General features: G+C 44.9%; 1 protein-coding gene across 3 annotated transcripts in view; it reads left to right on the top strand.

Moving 5' to 3' along the window:
* Positions 1–19,176, top strand: part of LOC116497222 (protein spinster homolog 2) — a 134,773-nt gene extending 115,597 nt beyond the window's left edge. Inside the window, exons 13-14 of one of the 3 annotated variants that reach the window (XR_004254089.1) lie at positions 12,837–12,883; positions 14,679–14,695. Coding sequence is in view for 1 of the 3 variants with exons in the window: in XM_032200864.1 (XP_032056755.1) it covers positions 12,837–12,879 (43 nt within the window). In the remaining 2 variants the exon portion in view is untranslated. Of the gene's footprint in view, positions 1–12,836; positions 12,884–14,678 lie in introns of all 3 variants that reach the window. The other 2 variants (XR_004254090.1, XM_032200864.1) reach the window with 2 other exon arrangements.
* The last annotated feature ends 209 nt before the right edge of the window (positions 19,177–19,385 follow it).

The raw sequence follows: 19,385 nt of genomic DNA, 5'->3' as shown, positions 1-19,385 counted from the left end.
AGGATTTGTTATTAGCTGCATGTCTGCCTGTGAGAGAAGACAAGTGAGTGTTTTGCTATTAGCAGCTTAGAGCTCCGTGCTGGACTCAAACCCAGTGTCCATCTCCCAGCTATCTGACAGGCCATCTGCACTTGGCATCGCGCACCTTTGGCAACGATAACTGCCTGCCTGGCCAAGCCTCTCTCATATCCTACCTGTTATTTGCTGGGTATGGGAGAATTTCTTTTTCAAGACGCCTTATTTTCTCTCTGCAGTCAGTCGTGCTGCTCAGACAACGGGACTTGGAGCTGTGCTTTGCCAAAAGAAATCAATTAACCTGCAGGAATCACGAACGCCAGTGTCACATGCCAGAGATTAAATCCATTCATCACCAGTAGGGTCAGGGCGTGTGGGCCAGATGTCGCAGACCCCTCTAATGAACTAATATGGAAGCAAAGAAGTGTAACGCTGCTCTCTGCAGCCCTGCTCTGCCTATGGAAATTAAGCTTTCTCTGCTTTAATTTCAGTGCTTCTGTGAAAAGGAGTTCTTTTTTTGGTTTGGTTTGGTTTGTTTGTTCCTTTGTGTGATGGTCTCTGGGTGTTTGCTTTGAGATAATTTCTTCTTCCAGGCAGGACACAGTATCAGGATAGCAACGCTACTTTCCTGTAAAGCTTTTTCCAGTTTCCACCACGTTTCCTTTCAAAAACAGAATTTCCAGGCTTTCAGTGCCTCGTGGTGTTCTTATGCTGCTTTTATCATTGCCACAGTTCTTGGCATATGTTGTGCACTGCTTTTGTAGCACAGGAATTCCAGTCAATGGGGTTGCCCCTCTCACAAAAACACTCAGAAAAAAATCTTTATATAGCAACTCTTTTCCTAAAAAATCCTGATTCTTTTACAGTGACTTTGATACTGTCTTGGGAGTCTGACAGTTTAAAGAGGCTTTCAGTCAATTTAGGACTAGCAGAGAACACGATACAGTACATCACTCTGTAATATAATCCAATCGTTTTTGGTGCAATTTTTAAAACACAAATTTAACCTCACCCTTCCAAAGTGCTAAGAGAGACAAAACGGTTAGAGAATAGTTTCTGTAAGAGCTCTTATGCACTCGTAATCATAAATATAGCAGTTCTTTATGAAACCACTCCACTACAATTACAGCTGTGGTTTCACTCGACTATCCTGTTGGTCCTTTCCTGTTCTGTAGTGCTCTGGTGGAGGGCTAAAGCAGTCATGTTTTCTTTCCAAACATACCTACCTTCTGTTATATATTTCTCTTACATGCATAATGAAAATTTATGACACCCAAGTGGTACTTGGAGATGCTCTGGGAGAGCATACATACAAGGAGAGGGGAGAGTATCCTGCCAGGACAGAGCCCTGCAGAAACAGATCAGAAATCTTATTATCATCCAGATAATAATAATTAGTTACAATAATAACTTATAATAATTATTACAATTAACATGTTAATGACTAATATAAATATTATAATAATTATTGTAATAACTAATGAATATCAGCCAGATAATATAATTAGTTATCAGCCAGAAGGCAACTTCCAGAGGTCAGGAGCACTTCAGGTAATTCACTTGGAAGTAAAAGCTCAGCACTGCTGGGAATTGCATTGTGGTCTACGGCTTGTTTCTTGCTCGTAATGCAGATAACTTGAAAAAACAAAGCCTCACCCTGGAGAGCTGCAGAAGAAATGCCTATATTAGTACTTAGTAGGAGCAGTGGCTTCACTAGTAATTAGGAAGAATGTGCTCTTTTCATTATGAAAAGTTTTTTTAAAAAGTCCTTTCCACAAGCTCTGACCACTTTTGGATGCCAGGGCATATAAATCACTGTAATGTAATTAGCATGTAAGATGATTTTTTCTGGGCAGTCAGCATGAGTGTCAGGAGCATCAGGAGCTTTGCTGTGCAACGCTCCTCTGTTTCTGCACAGACACCGACCTGTGGGACCACAGATGCTCTGCAGCAGGCACAGGCTGGTTCTGTAGTCCAGGGTCCAGTCTCCAACGATGTCTACTTCCAGTTGTTGCTGAGAGAAAACCCAAATTCACCTAGATTTTTCCAGAAAGACACCACCCTGTGCAGGTGTTGGATAATCTACCCCTCAAATGATTTTTTTTTTTCCTATATCACTTTTTATTTAATCACTGATTTTGTACCTGGAGGCTTGAGATTTTCTGTTCTTTCCTGTCGCATCCAGCCATACAGCAAGATGCTCTGGATGGCTATCCAAGGTTTATAATTGTTCAGTCTCTCCCTGCATCCTGTATGATATATGCTGGGTATTTCTGCCAAAGATACAGCAATGCAGATCAGGCAGCAGGATGCAACTGCAGCGTATATCCCTGGCGCAGACACAAACAGGAATAAATAGCTGCCCTGATGCAGCTGGTCACAACAAAAGAATTTAGGTATTTAACTAGCTACCACCCATCACTGCAGAGAGACCTGCAGGCATAAATGGTTCACCTGCTTGTTTACATGACTGGTAAAGAATCAGGTTACTTTAACACCTCTAGAAGGGTTTTTTTCTTTCCTAAAATCAAACATTTCATTAGAAAAAAAAAATATATATATATATATATTTGATCAGGTGAGGAAACTCTAGCTGAGTAGCAGTGTAATTAACATTTAATTTTAAAAGTGGTGGGTAAAACACTGCAAAGAAAATACTTATTACAGACTAGATAGTGCAAGACAGAAAGAACAATTCCTAGTCCCTGCACCTTTTCTGCTGTCTTAAACATGGCAAATCTGAAAATTGCATTACAGGAAAAATGAGAATAATCCATTTTTAGACTCTGTCTCCTGCCTCACATCAGGCTTATTTTTAGCCTTTTCTAGAACTAGATATAAAATGATCTTCCAGTTCTCCTATTGCAGCAATTTGAAAGTGCCTGACCTTATTTTTGCTTTGCAGATTCTATTATGTGGGGCAGGGGAAGGACTCACAGAGCTGTCAAGCCTCCTTTCTCTGATTTTTCTGTGGCAGTGGTTAGAGACAGAAAGGAACCCATCAAGTGACCTTATGCTGTTGTCAGTACAGGAGAGTCCCCTCCATTAACAGTGTCACAGGTATAACTGGGGGGCTGGATTGATGTACAGCACATTCCACTCCGGTCATTTGCATTACTGAAAAGAATTTATCTTTCATGAGATAATTTAAGATGTGCTGCAAGGTGTTTTTTTAGAGAAGCTGAACATGAACTTTAGAGAGCTGTCTCAGTGCTGCATTGAAGCAGTGCCAGTCTGAGGATTTCAGGGCCAGCTAGTGGATTTAATCACACAAGTCCCATACAGGAATATTTGAACAGTTCACCCACTGCTGATATTCAGCTATTTATGGGGAATAACACGATTGCTTTGCTTGCTTTTTTCACTTTACAAAAAAAGAATGAGTTAAATATTTTCTATAGGAATATAAGCTCAGGATACTTTTTTTAGCCCAGATAAGATGCCCTTAGCCTTTTGAAGGCATGCCGATTTGCAGCAAAAAGCCCAGCTTAGGATGCAGAGGCTCTGTGATGATAAAGGGAGAAAGGCAAGGAGTGGAGTGTGTTCTGAAGATCATAGAGTGACATGAAAAAGATGCATAGATTTCAGATGGAACAGGATTAGACTATTAGATGGTTTATATGGAACCAAAGAGTTGGGAGGTGGTGAAAATATAAGTGTGGGGTTTTTTTTGTTTGTTTGTTTTTTTATTGGTGGAAAAAGCCTACTTGTAGAACTGGTGTGTGGTTTTTGTTTGTTTTTTCCCTGTTTACTAGTTACGTTTCTAAATTTGTAAATGGAGCTAGCAGATACAAGAATGTAGTGGCTTGGGACGAGCTGAATTTTAAATGCTGATTTGCTTTCTTCAATTGGGAGCTGCTGGTTTATGCAGATGGAAAATATGGTCTTATACCAAACAATTAACTGTTTTGTTCTCTTGCTTTAGTCAACCTGCAGATTTCCTGCAGGTTATGTAGAAGATGTCAAAGGTCAGTCTGGTTGTTCACAGACACGTTGAGATGAATCTCAGTCCTTACACAAAATGCTCACAGCATTTGAAATATGCTGTTCAAGTTAATTGTTGGCAGCAGGAGCTTTGCTTAAGTATAGGCAGAAGGACAGAGCCAGCTGGTGCTGGCATAGCTCTTGCTGGCTGCAGGCTGTGGCAGAGGCTGCAGGCAGAACGTCGTGGTTGTCCAAGCCCCTCCATTGCCCATACATACTGTCCTTTTGAGGTTAATCTCCTGTGCCACAGTATTCTAGACTATTCCCAGCTGTTTGCTGTTCTACAGCAGAAAGGGAATTGTTCCATGTGGCTGAAGTTAGAGGGAGGCACAGCTTCCTTTTCCAAGAGCATCACAAGAACTGCTTTGAGTCCTGCTGTCTTGGTTACTGACTCTGCTGTGACCTTCAAGAAGTAAATGCTATCCCTAAAATGCTCATCATCTGGAAAACAGGATTAAAAGCTCTTGCCCACAAGGTGGAAGGGGACTTAAACCATATGCTCACAATCGATGAAATATGGCACATTGTCACTGCAAAGGACAGTTCTTGGCGTGCAAGGACATTGCCACACAGGAAGGTATTTTAAACTCATGCTAAGACAGTTTCTTTGCTAAGGCTGCCCTGGCACAGGTATGAAATCTGATGAAATCTCATGCAGGTGACTGGAGCAACTGAACAGAAGGCAGTCTTCCAAGCCAGAAAGCCTTTCTGACACAGGGAAATAGAACCAGTAATGAAAAATGCTGCTTTGCTAGTCTGTTTCCTGAAGACTGTCACAGTCACAGAACGTATTATAAAGGTATTGACTTTTATCAGCAGTAGATGACCTCTTCAGGTGGCGAACTGCATGCTCATATTCAAGGCAACTGTGTTAATAGGCTAATTAGCACTTAGCATAATGGCAGTCCGTGGACTTGTGCACTCTGAACCTGGACCAGAGGTGTTTGGCAAGGCAGATTTTCAGCCAGTCGTGACTCTGTGTGTGTGTTAGAGTAATTTAATTGTGGTTGGAGCCTTGGCCTGAGTGACGTCTTTTAGTAAAACAGGGACAAAACTGTTAGCTTATTACTTCCAGTACTTCCATGAGGCCTGTCTGAAGTGTTCTGGCTTAGTCATTCCTCAAGTTGCTGCCAGACCACAACCACATGCCAGAAAGGGCTTGCCCAGACCGTTACAGCAGAGCAGAGCAGGACAGTTCCCCATAGAGGTGGACTTGTCAGTACGAGGTTAAAGGTTGGACTGGATGGTCTTAGAGCTCTTTTCCAGCCTGAGTGATTCTGTGATACCTGGTAGCTTAGAGACTGGTAAAAGGAGCTGTATCATGAGGCAGTTATTTTTGGAGGGTAAGAAATATGTTTGGTTGGTTGGTTGGCATCAGGAAATTGTACAGGAGTTTTTGTTTAAAGATTTAATTAGATCACACCTGTCATATTTTATCCTCCCTCCCATTCAATCATGAGAAAGAAAAAAAAAAAAAGCAAGACCCTCCATTTCCTCTTTCTTCCTTTATTTCAGTGGACATGAGAGTTACGATTTTATCTACGTTTTCCATGGCACAGGCAATCCCACCACCTTAACCCTGAGTTCATCATTATCTGGCAGCATTGTATACACAGGGACAGACTCAAGCGCAAAGTTTTGAGGGCTTCGGAGACCTGCATCTTCAGTAGCTTTGGAAGCACCATTAGCGTACCACCACAGAGCAGTAAGGCAGAGTTAGCTCTGAAGTTCATTTTCATCCAAGACCTTGGTGCCTAATGAGTGCTGTTAACTGCTCTTATTCAGATCTGTTCTGTTGCAGCTGCCTGGAAAAATAGAAGAAAAGGTTATTAATTTTTTCTTTACACCATTTTTCTCCTCTGATAAGATCTATGGAAGAGGAAAAATAGAAGCTGACCGTGTTTATTCCTCTGGGGAGAAATATATTCAGCACCTGGGTTAAATGAGCAGATAGAAAATACTAACAGAGTCTGTGCAGCTTTGAGGGGCTGTACCAAATAAATAGAGAAAAAAATGTATTTGCTGTACACGATCATCATATTCTGTTCACCAAACCAACTGATGTGCAGGAAGAGAAGGGGATTTAAGCCAATTCATTACTTTAGTGCAGCTGGCAGAGCACCTGTCACCACCAGCATGAAGCCCCCATCAGGCTGAACCCACAAGAGAGCTGCTGCTCAGTGCAGGCTGACACCGTTTCTGGCTGCAGAGGGAAGGGCAGCTCTATGCCAGCAGCTGCCAGGAGGACTACACGCAACCAGGTCCCGTTGTAGTTTGGTTTGGAGTGCTTCAGATTTACACAAGCCCCAGGCTTCCTCTCTGGGTAGAAGTGAGTGAGCAGAAGCAGCCAGCAGAGCTAAATTAAGCAGTGGTTTCCTACTCCAATGTAAGCTACTCCTGTTCTGCTTCTTTTTAAAAAAAAAAAAATAGTGTTATGCTTAGTGTTCTTTAGCAAACTGACCTCAGCGTCATCCAGCATACCCTTTTCCTGGGAGGCTGGAGGAACCTGTCATGCTGCATCAGGAAGGTCGGTGCATGGACTATTTTTAGCTGTGCCAGTCCTGTCCCTATACCACTCGCTGGGATCTTTCTAGCTTGATGTATTACTACTGCTCACCTTCCATGCATCTTCACCTTCAGTCCTTGTTTTCAGATGCAGCATGCTAGGAGCCTTTTAAATCAAAGCGCTGAGTTTCAGCGGTAATGCATGTTGTTAATCTTGGGTGTCTTGGACAAAGTTAGTGATTTCACTATCAAAATAGCTCGAGTTCAGTTAAAACGGGACATGCTGTCTGGAAGCAACCCTTAATTTGGCTGTTCTTACACCTGGCTCAGGACATAATAGGTTGCACTAAGGTTAAATGTAAAGCAGCCGTCTTTTAGGGCTGAGATGGAGGTAGAAATGCACCAGGCATCTTGTTCAGTGTCACAGCAGAACTCTGCTGTAGAGCAGGGAACTCCAGCCCCTTCCTATTGCAGGTGAAAATTGCAACTGTCCTTTGTTACTGGAGGACAGTAATGGCTTGTGCTTGTCTATTCTACACTGCTTGATGAAATACTCTGTGTAACAAAGGGTTTACAAGGTACATACTTGAACTGGAGTCTCCAGCCCGCTGGTTGTGCTGTTGGTAACATGTCTGGCAAAAAGGAGGTGCCTTGTTGGGACCAGTGTGTTACCTGCACAAATGTGGTGGAGAGCCAAGCTGAACAAGTGCTGTGCAGGAGCTAGGGCAGCAGGTTTGGGTTCTGCAGTCAACAAAATCCCAAGGGCAAGCAGAATACCCTTTGATTCATTTCAGGGCCAAAAATCTTTGCACGAAGTCAGCACCCACACGTGCAGCCCTGTTAGCACTGTGTGTTACTAGATGAAACCTGGTGCTTTCAATGGAGTTTGAGTGATTCAGAGTCCTCAAGGGAAATATAACAAAATCCCAGTGAAATGCAGCTATACATCCCTGCGTGGTGAAATACTGGTGAGACAAAGCCGTAGAGTCTGTGTAGAGTATGACTGACAAATAAATGGGGTAATTTGTGCTTTTTACGAGGTGTTTCCTGGTCCTCTGCTCCCTACCTGCTTGTTTTGCTAGCAGGCCAACTGCAAGCTGTGTTTCTGAGGGTGCTGACAGTATGCAGTGGTGGAAAATATGAGTGAGGTGGTCTGCAGACTTGTGTCCATTTCCCTCCTTTGTTTATGAAAATGTTAACGTGTTTTGGCAACTGGCTTCGGCAAGGATTTATGTCGTGCAACTGATCCCTGCAGTAACAAGCTGGTGGATGAAGTGAGCGATGTCAAACGTACCTTCCTAATGTCCCTGCCTTTCTGAACCACAGCTGGTAAAGTAGGAGGTGGTTATTGTGCAGGGAGAGAACTTTGCCTGTGCCTAAGCCCACTTCATGCTCCTTTGTTTTAGAGATCTCTTCTAGCTGCAGCTACACTTGTCCTCTTTTAGGGATCAGAGAGACCACAGTGACCACACTACTTCTACCCTAGGCTTTTACTTTACCTGATGGACCTGAAGTTGTGTGCATCTGAAGATCAAGAAACCCAAAGAGGAAGGCTGCCCAAAGCTCTCCTGCTCCATAATGATTTAGTCAGTTCTCTGCAGGAATGCAGTGATAACGATGGTGTGAGCTAACGGTGTGTGCAAGCGACTTCCCCTGTTCATTTATCAATTGATAAGATTCACTGCCACGTCTGAAAGTCATACAGGTGTGGAGCTGCAAATCAGGATGCTTCGCCTTGATTTTTCTCACACAGGTTGAGGCAGCAATGTTAGATTTGAATGCTACTGATGAGCTTCAGTAGCTGGATTTGCAGATTGCTGCACCTGGCTGGGCTGTTAATCATCACCGACACACGGCTGGCATGTGTGTCATTGGCTCTAAAGCTCTGATGCAAAGAGACTCTTTAATTACCTGCAGTATTTGGAAAAGAAATTTCATGTTTTTCACAGATTTAAGACCTTAAGGTCTCTGCCTTTCAGGGTGTCTGTCCATGTAAACACTTAATCACCTAACATTTCTGGTTGCAGTGTGTTCACAAGGCCTTCTGGAAATGCTCCTTGGCCTTGCAGTGCTTACGGGAGGGACAGATGGCTGCTGCCCGAGCTTGGGTGCTCCCAGTGTTCATCAACAACCTCACCGAGACCTGGTGTTTGCCAGTTGAGTTTGTTCAGCTTTTGTAAGTGGGTCTGACCCTTCTTTCTGCTGAGGCCACTGACATCAGCCCTGCTGCCCAGTAAGCGCTTCCCAGGCAGCTTTCAAAAGCTGCTCATTGAACCCAGGTTTACCCCAGCACTGTCTGAGAAAACTCAGCCAGCGAGGACTCTGCTGAAGGGTGCCATTTGTGACTCCTGTGTTCGTATCCCCCCTGAAGCACTGCTTCAGCCAGACACTTAGAGCTCATCGCGGTGCTCCAGGAACACACAACTCTCTCCTGTGAGATGGAGGAAGGAGCCTTAGTCACCGGCAGGGCTGCTGCTACGTACAGTGATGTAGCTGCCCCTGTAGCCCCAGTACTCTACTGAATGAGCTCTTGTTAGTCAAATAATGAGTTATTTGCAGGCTAGAAGGACCCCACTGAAGCGTTTTATTGTTGGTTGTAAAAGTTAAGTGATGTTAAGTACAGCAGGCTGTAAAAATTAGGATGTTATTTCCTAATACGCTTCGCTGTTACAGAAGCCGGAGCCTGACTCGTTTAGATAACAAGAGAGCAAGGCCTTTTGGCAATCTACAGGATACTAAAATACGTGTGTTGTTTAGGTTATGTATGAAACTGAACATTAAAGGGTGTCCGTAGCGTTCACAAAAGTTTTATTTAAGCACAGCCTCTCTCTAGGAGTCTCATGCACGATGGTGCCCCACACACCGGTCTGTAAGTGTGTTCTTCTTGACATCCCGTTACCTGCTTGAGGTTAAGCTCATGGACCGAAATGATAAAGGTGTAGAGCTCAAACATTCAGTAGGCTGTATCTTATGGAAGTCAGTGGGATATATATCCCCCCGTGGCTTCTCACAGCTTCACCCCACATCGCTGGAACAGTCAGAACTGCAGGTAGGAAGGGCGGTCTGGGTTTTGTTCGTGCTGGCACAGGGTGGAGCAAAGCATTCAGGGACTGGATTTGAGCAGCAAAGCCTCTCTCAAAGACTTTGGAAGGCCCAGATTGTGCCAGGAACTGTGCAGCAGTGTACAGCTGTACTCTGCCACTACAAACCGTAAGCTCCAGCATCTGTTGGACTGGTGAGCAGCTACACTGACAGACCCAGCACTTGGAGAACCATCTCTGCACAGTTCCTGAAACTGAAACTAGTGTATAGCTGACCTGTAAGGGGTTCTGGTGACTCATCTGTTATCTTAAATTCATCTTCTTTTTCTTATGCAATTCTCTCACCTGCTGAGGTGCTGTGAAATTAGATGCATTTTACACAGTATAAATATTTAACAGCCCCAAAGCATGTAGTTTAATATTAAACAGACAGTCACATAAATGCTTCAGAATTATAGATGCTGTCACATTACATGGAAATGGTTTGATAGCATCTAGGAGAAGTATTTGGGTTTGACAGGGGAGGAAATGATGGGGTCAGAAGGAGTTGGTCTCATTTTTAAATGCTAGAGGAGCCCATAAAAACAATCAAAAAGAGTTGTACAGCTTCTGTTCTTGAAAGGCAATTTGGGCAAGTTTCCTCCCCCTCAGGAAATAACAGAGTGGTTCCCACCCTGCTCTCTTCAAGGAATGAAAACATTCACAATCTTGAGAAAACAATGCAGAGAAAATAGAACAATTTGGGAACCACTGTTTAGTCAGCAGATATCCACAAATCGGAAGCGATAACCTATTCAGTGTGGGATTATCATTATCAGAAAGACAAGTGGGACTTAAATGAGGATTTATATGCTCTTGAGTCATGTTAGCTTAAGCCCATGCAAGACATTTTACCACCTAAGAGAATCTAAAATTTATTATGAGCATTTTTGTTTAAAGAAATAAATTCAGAGCTGACCTGCTGCCACCCGTCAGCTGGGCTTTGTTGAAACCCGGCTGTGCACAAGTCAGTGACCATTGTCTACAGCACAGTGTTTAAGAATGAAGGCTGCCCTGAAATTTGGGAGACTACTTCAGTTCTCTCTTCTGCTTACGAGCTTCCTGTGTGATTCCTGAAAGTCCATTCTGTCCCCAGCAGGTTCTCAGAGTCATGTGGGGTCTAATTTCCTGTGAAATCTTCTCAGTGCATTTCAGGAACAGCCCCCCTCGGCCTCCATTCCCTTCTGTAAAAGAGAGATAAAGCAGAAGTTGAGAGAAATGCATTAAAATGCAGCGGACGAGTCATTCTCGTGACTTCAAGGTAGCAGAAGTACTTATGCGGGGGGTACTTTTTATTCCATAGGAGGCTGAAACATACGTGATACAAGAAGCAGAGCCTTGTGTGCTCACCTGTCAGCAATGCAGGGGGGGTCTCTACACGAGAGATGGTGTAGTGTCAAAACAAATGTCTTCTGTGTATATTCTGTATCTTGTAAAATGTGGAAGGGGTACCTCGGTAAGGGACATTGGTTTCCAACAACATTACTGAGCAGTCAAACAGCTGGAGTTTTAGTATTCTGCGATAGCTTCATAAAATAGCATGGTTTACTTCCTGCTTCTAGCACTGCCTGTAGCATCACAAGGTAATGTTTCAGCTCTCTGATGTATTCTGATAATGAAAGCATGGTTAAAATTTTCAATAGACTGTCCAGTGCAGTAGGGCTACAAAGAAAGGTAATTCTACAAAGAAGCTCAGGGCAGCTCCTGCATTAAAACCACCTCAGTTCAGAGCCTTCAAATGCAGAAAAGGCACAGAGGCTTCTTTGTGTCTTGGAGAAAACTTCCTGCGAGGTTGGTGCAATGTTCTCTAGGCTGAGCTGGGCCAATTTCTGCTGCAGATATTTCTTGGAAGTTGACCTCTAACCACTGGTTCATTTTCATCCCGGAACAGGTCTTAACCCAGCACCATCCCCGTTCAGCATCAAAGGGTGTCTCAGGCCAGGTGTGAAGTCTGGGGAGCCACAGATGGGTTTTAATGAATCGGCATTTTCCAAAGGAAAATGATGCTTCACTGAGTTCTTACCTGGTAGGTGCTCAGGCAGATACTTTCTGTGATCTTGCCTGTAAACCTGCCCAGGTTTTTCACTGATTCAGACAGAAGTGGTGCTTTTGCATGTGATTGCAAAATCCTGCTGCAATCCTTTCAGGTATACAATACCAGTTTTAGTTTGTTATTCTAAGTTAGCAGCCAAGTGGTATGAGAAGACTCCTACTTTGTGACTCATTTGTTCTCCTCTTGGCCAAGTACAGCTAGAGTGCATTTGGGTAAAGCACTCAAACGTGGCTCCTTAAAGCCAGACCCTTAAGTGAGGTCGGGGTTTTCCAGCTTGGTTATCCAGAACCTGGCAGTTCCACTGATGTCAGTGACCACTCAAGACAGAAAGCAAGTCCCAGGTTTATTGCAGTCCGGGGGTGACTTGTCCTTCTTACAGTCCACATTAGGGCCCTGCTGGGCTTAACGTTATCAAAGGAGATTGTTCCTGTCCCTCAGTAACCACAAGCTGGGAAGGCATGAGTGGTGTTTAAAAAAGCCAGAGAGGAGGGGACATTTGCAGCTGCAGGAGAGCTGGTGGCAGCTCCAGCCTAGAGCTGCTGCTGAGGAAGGCTGAATTGCACAGGGTGTGTACTGCAACAAGAAGGAGCAGGTCTACGGGATAAACCTTGTGAAACTACACCTGCTTTTTTCCCTGGGTACCTCACACAGCAAACAGGATCCGGCCCCCTCGCTGCCCTCAGTAGCAGGAGGCAACAGCTTCTCCCTGGCGATGCTGCAGTCCTCGCCGGACCCCATCAATCACTTGGGAGCAGTTGTCTGGAACAGCAGCAGGTCTCCAGGAGCTGAAAATTGAAAGGCAGCTTTCTTTTTAATTTAATTTTTATCAGTGGTGACTGTTTACATTTATGCTGTCAAGTCTGAAGGACAGCATCCAACAGGCATTGTATGCACAGCCTTGTCACTGGCTTCAGGAAACAATTGCTACGTCTGAATGCCTCCGGGGCCTTCCCAAGTCCTTGTCAATTAGTGTCAGCAATATTACTTGGCGTGTTCCAGCAATTGTCAGAACTGCTATCAGACACCACTGTGAAAGGGTTTCAGCTTTAATAACTGTCCTGCCCTGTAGTATAACGTGCTATCTCTTTAGAAACTGTTAAGCAGTGGGAACCTGGATTTAAGAGGCTGGTATGTTTTTAGAAGTCTACTCCTTGGCCAGCTGCAGCTCTCTCATGTCGCTCTTGTTCTCCCTTCCCCAGGGTGAATCACCTCGTGATGCCACCAGCCTCCGTCAAAGTCTGAGACGGTGAGTGACCCCAGCCAGCAACTGCTTTCAGCTACCCATCCTCTCCAAACCCCTACCAACTCATTTCTTTCCATATCACTTGGAAACTGGTTAATTTTTGATAGCCACAATCTGCACCTTTGCTACCTTGGACCCAAATCAGAGCAAAGCAAGAACACAAAAACCAGGGGTCAAAACTGAAGTGTCCTTTGTTGCACTGAGGTATTTCTAGAAGCCTTGTGCTCCCCTCTTGGAGCAGGTAAGGCCATGCAACCCCTATCAACTTGAACACCCAGAGGTGTGATTGTCCGAAGCCAGAATTTAGGCTTTGCCCAAATATATCTTGCATTCCCAAAACTTGCTGCTGCTTTGCTTTTGGTCTAACATCTGCTCACTGTCACGTAGCCATTTCTAGCAGATTCCAAATCCAAACATTTCTGCTGAAAAATGCTTTGTGGCAGCACGAGAACGCCCGTGTTGCTGCTAGGACTGTCCCCACTGCAACCCTCAATCAAGGGTGATGGCTCTGAGACCTTGGCAGGGAGCCAGCGGGACAGCCCCACTCCCACTCCCACTCCCACTCCCACTCCCACTCCCTCTCCTCCCTTGTGTTCAGGCTGTTCTTATCGCTCACCGGCAGTCACAGCATCGCAGCTCAGAGCTGCAACAATTGATAAACACTTCCCAGCATTTTACTGTAGCCAAAATTAATTACAGCAAGATTTGTTTTTTGAAGAGGAGATTTCTTTTCTATGAATTAAATGCATTGAAAGACTAATCATAAAATCAGAACTCGGTAGCACACATAAGAAGGGCCTTTTGGGGAAAACGATTTATTACAATCTCTAGCATAGCAGATGTGTTATTTCCATGGAGGGGAGGATGTTTTGGTAGAGGCTGAGGATAAAGTAGGCCTGCCTGTACCTTGCAGTCTCTGGGCTGGATGTGTAACCATACGCTGTCATTTATCAGCAGCTTTTAGACAAAAGTTTTTTTAAAAAAACACAAAAGACTCAAAAATTGGGGAGCAAGTGTGAGTTGGTGTTGCTGCGACTTCCCTTACAGAACTGAACGCTTGGGTCCTGTGCACACATTTTTTTTTCACTGTACTTTTTTTTTTTTTCTCTTTTGGTCCCATTTTATACAAGTTGAGAGAAACCAGGCTATCCTTATAGGGAATTTTTCCATAACCCAGCAGTCACTGGTTTTTAAGGTCAGGGACAATTTCCTGCACAATATGGGGCACAGAACCTCTCACAGGAAATCCTGCAGCGAGAGAGCTGGTTATCCTTTCCACATAAGCTAGGAAAGCGGCCGGCTGCTTCAATAATCCACAGCGTGCACAAGTGGAATCTCACCAGTCAGGGGAGATGCTGATGCTGCCCTTTAAAGCCAGTGCACACCACCAGCATCAGGCTGAAGGCAGCGCCTGCTCCACTTTGTCAGCAGCAGGACTGGCAGCGGGGCTCCGCGCTGGGGATGTGCATGCAGGGCTGCCCCCACCCCTAACCGGGCTCTCCAGGGGAAGCAGTTTTGAAAATGACAATTTTAGGTGAGAGGTGGTCTCTTCTTGGATGAACTGTAGGGGTTAAAAGCAGCCTAGCAAAACTCAGCCCTGCTCTCCTCTGTGCCACTGCAACCCACAGCAGCTGTACCTGTAACACCGAGGTGAACAGGACACAGCTGACGCCCTTAATTACTACAGGCAGGAGTGTAAATCTGGGACAGTTTGCCTGGATCACAGCATCTTTGTGCTTCACCATTACCAAGCACCGCTCACGCCGAGCCCACTAACCAGCCTTTCTCTTGTTTGTAGTTGCCAGTGAAGGAAACCACATGTGGACTCCTCCTTCCACCACCACAATCTCCAGCTCGAAGCCCTTCCATACTGGAACCGGCGGCTCCTTCAGCTCCACGCCGCCCCAGGAGGGTTCTCCAGCACCAAACCCATCGCAACGCTCCACCTGCGGGGCCGGGCAGCAGGAGATGAGCAGGGCAGCCTGGAACAAACGCTGCTGGAGCGTAAGGACATTCCCAGGTTCCTCTGAGCATCGCAAGCAACTCTCCACCGGCCCCACAACCCAAGTGAGTGACTGTAGATTGTGTACATGGTTTTAGTTGTAGCCGATGAAGTCCACATCGTTTATAGGACAACCTCCGTCCTAGCGAATGCTGCTGTTCTGCCAGCACTCCCGCACCCAGAGACTGCACTAGTTTGGGGACCTGTTCTGTACATCACCTTTTCTTTAACACTGAAGGCTCAATTCAGATTATTATTTTTTATTTAAATACGTCGTAAGATGCTTTATCTCTGCTGAAGACATATATATAAATATATATATTTAGATAAACAGTTTTTATTTAAACGTTTGAGATCTGGAGCTGCCTGTGCAACCCTACCAGCCATGAATACGTCCACAACTCTCCTCATCTCAGTGCCCTGCTGTCAGGCCCTGGGAGGGCACCACAGGAAGAGTCCCAGGGGCTGGATGACTGCCTGTCACCCGAGGCTGAGCAATGGGACAGAGGAGAGAGTTTCACTGCACTGGGTATGCTGGTGGTTGTTACAGAAAGGCCCAGAACTTTTGACAGAAATACCTAGGGGCTCCAGATTTTGCTCAATATACTAAATTCAGCCTTGCCTAGGAGATTCACAGGTTTTAAAAATACCAAAATCCAGCTGGCTGAATTGCTTTACCTAGGGCCTGGTAGTGCAATACTGCTGTGCCAGTGACATCACGCTTTGTTTACACGCATATCACGGTATGTGCATTGTCCGTGCTAATTCTCCCTTGTCAGTATTTTCAAAGCAGGTGGCTGATACTCTACAGTAGCTGTTCCCTTTGGAACGATGGTTAGGTATAATGCATGTCCATCCCCAAGCACACTCCCAGCCTGCTCTTACTGGGGTGTCAGTTAATCATTTATCTTTATAAAGATGTACTTGAGATCTTTAAAATACAAGGCCAGTGTCTGAACAAATGCAGAAGAGTGTGTCTGTAAAGCAGTCAGAGTGCCATTCCCCAAGAGTCTTATGTCCTGCACAAGCCAAATTTATGCTATGTCAGCTTGATGCTGCAAGAGTGTGGGGAAGGAGGGAGAGCACAGACCCTGGAGAAAAAGTCAGGCTTCCAGAGAAAGGGCATTCTTCCATGAGCTCCCCACTCCCTTTGCAATGTTCAGATGTTTGCCATAGTTTAGACTCTCTCCAGTTTAGTGCACACCTTGAGAAGGTGACTGCACCTCGCTCTTGTGCTCATGTTTCATAAGTATCTGTGGCTGGGCTGCAAGAAGGACTAAATCAGCAAAGGAAATGCAACGCTGGGACTGGAACCAATTTAAGCCTGGAAGTTGGCTGTCCTGATTCTGGTGTACGTTTGTTCAGGGACATAGGAAGGTGCTGTTAGTAAAGGTGGGTTTTACCTCTCATTCACTTGCTGGATGTACTGTGAGCTACAGTACACTGTTATTGTAAATACAGTCAGTAACTCCAGTTACCAGCAAACTGGTCAGCACTCACTGCGTAGCCAGTCTCTGCCCAGGCAGATGTGTTTTGAGGGTGACTCCTATAACAACGTGAGCATTTCCTCCTCACGAGCCTCCACAGGACTATTCTGCAGAGGCTAGCCTGTCACCTCAAATACTTTTACAACGTCTCTAAGATTTGGTTAAGCAACTAGTGCCAGAAATTTTCCTCGAGTGCTTGGGCATCCTCTGGAAAACAGCAAGTGGGTGCTAGAAATAATAAAGCAAAACAAATCCAAAACAATGCTTCATTTCCCACCTCGTGCCACTATTTATGTTTGTAGGGGAAATACCAGTGCTGTAGTCTAGGAGCCAAATTTTTGGCTTTAAAGGCACATGAATTTCTGATTCCCATTAAGAAATTCTTTGTTAAGCTGGCTAAAAAGAAACAAAAAGCAACCAAACAATTAGTCATTTCATCTCAGAGACCAAAGAAGATTTGCTGTATTTCCCAAATTGCTTTTCTGATAGGCTCTCTCTGCTGTAGCATTTACTGTCAACAAAATGAAGCATTAATGCAAAAGTTCAGAGGTTAGAAATTATCCTTAAAAGTAATTCTCAGGCGTCAATAATGAAAAGGGAACTTAAATGTGTTGTAGTTTTTCACTGGCTCTCCTTGTTTGTAACAAACCCCAGTCCTTGTTGGAGAAGCTCTGCACTGTTACAGGAGGCCAGCTTTATCTTCTGTGAATATGAAGGAAATTGCTGTGGCTTTCTTTTTAACAAGGATAAGGGGATGGGAGTAAACAAGGGAGTGAGAAGTGAGTCCTACCTGCAGCAGTTCCATGCCAAGGGACCCCTGAATCCCTGCTCCCACCTGTTCCAGGCTAAGAGAGGGGAGCCAAAGCAGCAGCAATGACAGCTCAGGAGAGATGAACAGGAGAAGGGACAGAAAATCTGGCTGCTGCCCCTTTACATATTCATGGCTCCGTATTCAAATGGCTAGAAGCTGAAAGGTTGGATTTCTTGTTGAGTGTGTCTTGTTTTAGCTGCATGTTTGTATTCCAAACTGGAAGAATTACTCAGTGAGAGCTTCTATAACGTTACTCTGTCTGTTAGAGGGAAACCAGCTCACTTGGATCAAGGGTCTGCAGACCCTTGGGGAAAGTCACTACCTGGGCCTCAGTTCCTGTACGTGCAGAGCTGAGATACTTGCTGCTGAAATGAAGTGCTGTTGTTTCTGTACTATAGTGGAGGTCAGAAGCTCCCCATTATTAAAATACAGCTTACCATATCATATTGTACTGGTGCTGAATTCTGGACTTTAGCATGCAGGATTGTGCTGGTTTCCATTATAGCTCTGTGTGTAACAATTTTAGGTAGGTATAGATGTAGTCAGGCCCAGAAGCTGTTAGGACCATTTGGCTGTTGACCTCATAAAGCAGTGTACAAGTGGAACCATTTTTGGTATACACATAGGAAGTGTTTCTGGAATGAGAACAGAAGTCTAGGCTGGATACGTACTACTTATAGCAAAGCTGAATAACAACCCTTATGAAAATTAGTATCTCTGTTTTTATAAAGAAAGGCTGGTAATAGGAAAAAATAATTAGTTTTTAATAAAGAATACACATATTTTAGTATCCATCACAACCAACGATGCAAGGTTTCAGCCCATCACTTAAATAAATAGTTGTTCAGACCATCAAGGTTACATTCGCAATTCAAAACTTCCACATGAAATTAAATGGTCGCAGTAAGGACAGAAACACCTGCAAAGCCTCTGGTTTCCTGCACACAAATTGACTTCATGTGAATGTCTGAAAATGAGCGTGCACAAAAAGCAGCCCTTGAACGCATTTGAAAACATAGGGGAAAATACTACACCAAAAGGGAGCAAGCACCCCATCCCTCATGCCCTCCCATGCATGTATCCATCTCAGGCAAGGGAGCCAAGCGAGGGGAGAGGATTCAGGTTTTGGGCTGGTGGTGCTGCACCATACCTTACCCTGCTCCTCAGGCTGTGGCTGGCCCCTCCGCAGTGCTCTGCCCTTGCTCCCCACCTCACTCCCTGCAGGGCTGCAGCAAGGCGCAGTGCAGGCTCCTTCCACCCTCTCTGTGTTCCCTGAGACCCGGAGAGTTCGATGCAGCCTTGCTGCACGCATCAGGGTCTGTGCCTACCTGTGCAGGGCGTGGGGTGTCCAGGGGTGTCCAAGGGTGTGCAGGGCTTAGGGACAGTCCAGGATGCCCCTCAGTCAATCACCAGGGCTTTCTTCTGCTCCACTTCATGAACAGTTTATTGTGTTTTTTTTTTTTAAGCAAGTGTTAACTCCCTCCGCAGCTAATAGTGCATTTGCACCAGTGTACCACTGTGAAGCAGCCAGGCTGCTCGTACACAGCAAGAGGAACAGAGGTAACGGGAACTGCACAGAGAGGCAAGAAAATTACCCAAAAAGCAGCAAGCTGCCGGCCCGAGTAACTACACTGCCTCCTGCTGCCACCACTTACGATCTGGGTGAACCCAAGAGCCTCTCACCTTTTACAGACTAGCTAAGAGAGAACCTCAGGGTGCCATAACCCTACCAGATGAATGGATGTACTCTGGAAAGCAGAGTTCCTCTCTGCACCTTCTGTCCTAATTGTTTGTTTTCTTCTCTGTTTGCTTTATTGTTTGGTAAACCAGCACTTACAATCACTTTTACTATGTGATGTATGGGAGTAGAATAGTATATTTTCTTGTTATACAAGGGAGGAGTATAAAATAGTTTTCTGATTTCTTTCAGAAGCAAATGACTATTTTATTTTTTAAGAGCAACTGATTGTGAATCTCAGAGTATAAAAAAGAGAAATAAGCCAAATATATACCTTTATGTAAATTAAGAAATAAAAGTATTTAAAACATACCTCCCGGCTCCCTTTCCTGTGTCACCACTTGCTCTGGTTGTGCTCTCCCGTGGCTGCTGCCCGTGGGGCTGGTCCCTGGGACGAGGCTGCCCCAAGCCCCACGGCTCCTGCCACAAACACTGACATGGCCCCAACAAGCCCACGGTGTCTGGGC

The sequence above is a fragment of the Aythya fuligula genome, chromosome 20 (genome assembly GCF_009819795.1).
Source record: "Aythya fuligula isolate bAytFul2 chromosome 20, bAytFul2.pri, whole genome shotgun sequence".
Lineage (NCBI taxonomy): Eukaryota > Metazoa > Chordata > Aves > Anseriformes > Anatidae > Aythya > Aythya fuligula.
This window is presented reverse-complemented; position numbering and strand designations above follow the sequence as displayed.